Consider the following 6312-nt stretch of genomic DNA (forward strand, 5'->3'; position numbering starts at 1 on the left):
GATTTTTGCAAGAAAATAACACTCAAGTTCATTCATATTAATTAGGCTACAATGATAAAATAAAGCAGTTAAAACAGTTTGTGTGCGATTCTTGTTTGTCTCTACAGTAGCCTACAGCTGGTTGTTTTTTACATTTGATAGTGCAGAGCACTACTATTAGTGTATGTTTGGTTATGTTTTTAACTTTAAAATCGATCGTTTATCCTTGTAAAAACACATTAAATGAGCTACTGGACAACATTTTTAAAGTTTAATTAGTCAATTTAATTGTCTTATTTTCTTTTTGAATGTTTCCAACAAATCAAATAAAAATAAGCAACGATTATACACCCTTTTCTAACGGAAAACATTCAGTGGAATATTTTTTTTTTTCAAATGGACCCCTTGTGGTTACGCCGTGAAACATATAGAGGGAGCTTAACGCGTCCGACAGTGGGAGGCGACAGCCTGCGCCCTGACCTACTGTCTTACTCCCATCAGAGTTGGTGGCTGTTTGTTGTGATCGGAGGAAGCCTTTGAAGAGTCGCAGAAAATAATCCCAATAGTGAAAAATCATGGAGGGGGAAAGAGGAAGGAAGATGAAGGAGAAATTTGGCCTGAGGCATGCCATCCTGAGGGAGTTCCTGGCAGAATTTCTGGGGATATTCGTCCTGATAGTGAGTATTATTCCTCCCTCCCTCTGCACCTGTCATCCAGCTTAAACAGCCGCTTTAAAGCTGTCTAATAAGATGTCAAGCAGAGTCTCTGTTGACTGACTGCTGCACTTCACTTGTGTCTATTTACAGATAAATAAAAGCTATTTTATGACAGGTTGTCCTGAAGAAATCATGTTAAGATGTAATTAATGCAGTTTTATAGAGGTGCTTTGTCATTAAATATTCATTGTTTCATAATTATACGATTTACAGAGGCATAGCCAGAAAATCCTGATAGGGGCGGCCAGTCAATAACCAATGAACACTGAGGGGTGGCCGAAAGGCACCAGAACCTCAATCTACACTGTTCCAACAGGAACATGCACAACATCCATATTTTCTAAATAAAGAGAAACTATACTTTCCTGCAGCTTATGCTAATAGTAGACGTATATATTTAAACATCTATGCTGTGTAAATAAAAGGTATAGTGGACAAAATTCTTTCAGGTTTGAGTTCTGGGGCGAACATATTTCAATTGTCATTACCTACTTTTATCAAAATTAAATCTACTAATATCCACATTTGATAATTTTTTAAGTTAATATTAAAGTAGTTATTTATCTATGATTTCACTGAAGACTCCTAGATGACTTGCACAGGCACATCATTTGATCTTTACCCCAAATAATTCAAAGTTTAGTTCTGAAAAGAGCATGAATTCTGTATCTATCATCGTTAATTTTTGTATATTGATGTACATAATGAACCACAGTATTTCTGTTGTCAAGTAGTTGTTAATATATGAAAAATGTAAATGTTTTAATAAGTTTGAACATTCCCCTTCAAAGAATTACTGCTGCCACAGTCTGTATTAAGCCGGGCGTACACTGTGCGATTTTTTCAATCGTTGCATGCAGCTACACTGTACAACCAAACCGCAGGGTTTGGTTGTACAGTGTGAGTTCACAGCTCAGGATTTATGTTCGGCCCGGCGCTCTGATGCGATTTGCCTGCTCACACTGCGCGTCTAAAAACCACGTTGGACTGAGGTCCGCAGTCAGATGGAGCTGCTCCGACTCGTCTATCCGGAAGCCAAACGAATAGAAGGGGAATATTAAGCTCACTGGAGTGAAAAGAGCTGCCTTGGCAATTTGCGCAATTTTGTGCTTAAAGCCCTAAAAAGAAAAGGCGACGATGTATTTCGACAAAGACATGGCTGAGCAAATGTGGCTACTACGGTCTGTCAATTTTACAGAAAGAACTCAATTTCACTCATGTCTGTGTTTACATCTGAGAGGAAGAAGCAAAAAAAGAATCCTTATTTGCGCACTGAGCGATTTGCCCACGACGGTCAGAAGAAAATCAAACCTCACGATTCCTGATCGGGAGGTCAGTCGACCTGATCGGACTGGAAAATTGCCCTGAAAATCGTACAGTGTACGCCAGGCTTTAAAGGCAAAAAATGGTAGGGGTGGCCACAGGGGTGGCCAATGATTGACTAAGGGTAGCCATGGTCACCCCTTGCCCCCATCTAGCTTCCTCCCTGATTATACAGAATAAAACAAATAGAGAGTAATTCAAGATAAAAAAATAAAAGATTAACAATTAAAGGAATACGGTACTATAAAAAAAGATTGCTCTATCTTTTATTAAGAGTCACCTGAGTGTCCACGCCTCCACCTGAAACCCTCTGAGCTCCAGCTGTCACCTCAAAGAAAAAAAAAATGCTTTATGTCTGTGCCTGCCAATTAGAGGGATGATGCAGCTTCAACAACAACTCTATTTATTTGTGGATGACTGCTCTTGCCTCAACACTTTTCCCCCTCTAAATTACTTGTGCCTTTTACTTAATATGTGAGAGCTTAATTATTGTTTTTAGCTGCAGCTTGGACAAATTGTCTGTGGTAGTCTGAGGCTGTTTGTGGACAAAAGGGCTAGTGTTAATTGTGAGCCTAATCGGAATGATTTAAAACAATGAGCCTTTTCTAGATGCACTCTTTGTTTTTTTGTTCTTGTCTGTGTCCCAGCTCTTTGGATGCGGTTCAGTGGCCCAGACCGTGCTAAGTAAAGGGGCTCTGGGAGAGCCGCTAACCATCCACATTGGTTTTACCCTGGGAGTTATGATGGCGGTCTACATGGCTGGGGGAGTGTCAGGTAAGAGAGAATCACATGTGAATCTGTCATAGAAGATATAAAGATTAATGGGAAACAGATCACAAATAAAATCTTTTCTTTCAAATTGTCACTCAGGTACAGAAATATCTATAAATTTATGAAATACATTCGAACTAAGAACTCTCTTTTTATCGTTTGTTTCAAAAACGCACACTTTGATGCACTGTCAATAATAATGCTGAAAATCTCTGTAATTCAATATTTACTATCGAATTCTATCATACAACCTCCATCAAAGAACCTGCTTGACAATCTGTTTTTTTATATTTAGGAGATATCACAGGGAAAAAAAAAAATAAAAATCCCAGTATGTCAAAGGCTTCATAGTTGGATTGGTGAACCCACCTGTCATTCCACAACACCCCTGGTTCACAAGAACACAAAGTCCTGAGAGATCCTCATATTAAAATCACAATACAGTTTATATTATTAAAAAAGAAAAGCATAACATGATATAAATGGATTTATTTTATAAGGGAAAAAAAATAAATTTTCTGGCAAAAATAATGTAAGACATTTGTTATGGTAAAAATGGCATCTGTAACTGATCTACTGGTATTTAGATTTCAGCCCATAGATATAAAAAGGTATAGAATAAACCTCTGCTAAATTTATCAGTGGTGTTATCAGCTAGTTTATTATGTCTTTTGTCCTTTTGGTCGTTGTATGGTAACATAGGCTGCATAACAAGCAGATATGAGGAAACCTTCTAGTCAAACTGTCTACATTCGGCTGCTAAAGATACCTCTAATGTACCGTATTAACTACATTTTAAACTGGTGATGGAGCATTACCTTAAAAAGGAGTCACTGGTGCTAAACTCTAGTAGATTATTATTGAGCCAGCTGAGTGGGACTGCACAATACCAAAGTGGGGAGAGCTGCGCTCTTCACCATACTGGTTAATAAGCTGGTGAGAAAATTCCTATTACTTTAACAGTTTTTGTTGCTTTCGTTTTCAGAGGTTCTAACTTTAATTGATCATAATACCAGTAAATGACCAATACCTACTCCTCACTAGTTTATGAACAAAATAATCTTTCAGTATCATTAGGAAGTAATACATCGATCTATTACTTTGTGTCTTTGGTTCTACAGGTGACATGTCTTTAAATTTAAAAAGGTGGGAATAAACAAAAATATATCATCCTTTAATTGGGACAGGAATAAAGCGCTATGGTTTTAAAGAAAAATCACAAATTATGCATTTGTTTTTTCCATCCATTTTCCTACACACTTATCCCAATCATGGTTGTGAGGGGTGCTGGTGCTTATCTCCAGCTGTCTACCGAGAGGCAGGACAAGTCGCCAGTCCATTGCATTTGTTTTTATTGTTAAAATTTTATTGTTAGTTCACAAAGTTCATAAGCATGCTGACACTAGTTCGTTATTGTTATAAAGGTTTTCATTGTTAGGGGGGCCACATGCCGAAGGCATGGCCCACCTATTACTATTGCACATATTTATTAGGGGGGCCACATGCCGAAGGCATGGCCCACCTACTACTATCTCACATATTTATTCCGCGTATTATTAGGGGGGCCACATGCCGAAGGCATGGCCCACCTACTACTATTGCACATATTTATTCCGCGTATTATTTTTATAGCTTATAGTTCTCCTCGCCACCGAAACTTCGGCACGTAACTAGTCCCGCACGGTTTGGCGGATCGGGCCCAAAGTTGGCACACGCGTCGGGACCAATGGTGCGATGCGTGCTTGTATAAAACTTTCTCATTAGTCTGACGGTTTGCGAATTATTAGCGAAAACGTCGCAAATAAAATCCCATAGGAAATGAATGGGGAGAGGTAAAAAAAAGCATAAAAAACAGCGGTTCACTGTGTCGCCATACCTTCACCTAGAAAAACTGTTTAAAGCTCAGTTTGTAGATAAATCCTTCGTCTGTTTAAAACTGAAGACGGCATGTTGATAACTGCTACGGTTTTTGTATAATCGGACCTCAAGCGCCACAAAGTTTTAGCAAAATCCACCCTTCTAGAGTGGAGCAACTGAAAAGCTAGAGTGTGAGGCAGCCGTTTTTTTAAGACCCAAAAACATTTTAAACTTGCCCTCACGGCCACATTTTTATAGCTAGAGTCACCATTTTTGGTCAGTTTGTAGACTGAAACCTCTGGACCCACACAATGTCTTCGGAATTACGGTAGGATTAATACTTTTCCTTAAAAACCCTCCAGACCGACCTAAAGTCGATCAAAATCAGAGCCGTTTTTCATTGGTTTTGGAGCAGAAGAGGGGAGCAAAACGAACATCACTATGTGTTTTCAACTCGTCATAAATATTGTTCTGAAAGACACATACACCAAAGTTGGCATAGTTGGAGTCGAAGGATGGCTGACGCTCACGGTGAAAATTTTTTTTGAATAACTCATACGGTTTTTGCTCAGCAGTCGTTTGTTCGGAGGCTGTTTTAAGCACCAGAAAGCTGGGTGACAGTGAGCTGCTGCAGCTAGCTCAATTAGAAGCTCAGCTGTGATGAAACGTTTTTTTCTTTTTCTTTCTCTTCCCATTCAGGTTGTAGATGACCTACAGCCATGAAAGTTACTCCAATTGAAGACAAGATATAGCTGTCGCTTAGATAAAAAGAATTTTTCAGATATCATTTATGGTTTTTACTCAGCAGTCGTTTGTTCGGAGGGGTGCTTTAGCAGCAAAAAGATGAGTGAGAGGAGCTGCTGCAGTTAAAACAAAGGGAGGAGCAGGTGGGATCAGCCATTTTGCTTGTGCTTCGTTTTGGGTTGTGAAAGACCTACAGACATGAAGGTTATCCCAGTCTGAGACAAAGGATAGATGTTGCTTTCACTGAAAGAATTTTTCAAATACCTTTTACGGTTTTTGCTCAGCAGTCGTTTGTTTGGAGGGTAAGCACCTGGAAGCTAGCTGACAGTTAGCTTCTGCAGCAGCCTGCTACAGTGCAGCTGCTGAACTCTTAGTGTGAGGCAGCCATTTTTTTTAAGATAAAACATTTTAACTCGCCCTCACGGCCACATATTTGGAGCTACAGTCACCATTTTTGGTCAGTTTTTAGACTGAAACCTCTGGACTCACACAATGTCTTCGGAATTACGGTAGGATTAATACTTTTCCTTAAAAACGCTCCAGACCGACCTAGTGTCGATGAAAATCAGCCGTTTTTCATTGGTTTTGGAGCAGAAGAGGGGAGAAAAACGAACATCACTATGTGTTTTCAACTCGTCATAAATATTGTTCTGAAAGACACACATACACCAAAGTTGGCATAGTTGGAGTCGAAGGATTGCTGATGCTCATGGTGAAGAAATTTTTTGAATAACTCATACGGTTTTTGCTAAGCAGTCGTTTGTTCGGAGCTGTTCCTCCCATTCAAAAAAGCCTGAGAGCGAAGGGACGATAGTGCTGCGCTTTTCTCTCTGTCACTGACAGGCTCCTTAAGCGTTGTCAAGGTAACCGTGCTTCAAAGAGATTTTACCTCTGCTGTTTTAAACAGCACATATTAATCTAA

General features: G+C 39.3%; 1 protein-coding gene across 1 annotated transcript; it reads left to right on the forward strand.

Moving 5' to 3' along the window:
* Positions 1 to 431: 431 nt before the first annotated feature.
* Positions 432 to 2839, forward strand: LOC119778644 (aquaporin-9-like). The gene is made up of 2 exons (XM_038277984.1): positions 432 to 656; positions 2666 to 2839. The coding sequence occupies exons 1-2, from the start codon at positions 555 to 557 to the stop codon at positions 2822 to 2824; spliced, it is 261 nt and encodes an 86-aa protein (XP_038133912.1). The 5' UTR covers positions 432 to 554; the 3' UTR covers positions 2825 to 2839.
* The last annotated feature ends 3473 nt before the right edge of the window (positions 2840 to 6312 follow it).

This window comes from Cyprinodon tularosa, unplaced genomic scaffold (assembly GCF_016077235.1).
Source record: "Cyprinodon tularosa strain WSP-4 unplaced genomic scaffold, ASM1607723v1 ctg1365, whole genome shotgun sequence".
Lineage (NCBI taxonomy): Eukaryota > Metazoa > Chordata > Actinopteri > Cyprinodontiformes > Cyprinodontidae > Cyprinodon > Cyprinodon tularosa.

What these genes read in the sequence shown, in the direction of transcription:
- LOC119778644 (XM_038277984.1), top strand. Translation starts at nt 555, where the DNA reads ATGGAGGGGGAAAGAGGAAGGAAGATGAAGGAGAAATTTGGCCTGAGG. An exon ending in TGGGGATATTCGTCCTGATA is followed by an intron (nt 657 to 2,665) that starts GTGAGTATTATT and finishes TCTGTGTCCCAG; the next exon opens with CTCTTTGGATGCGGTTCAGT.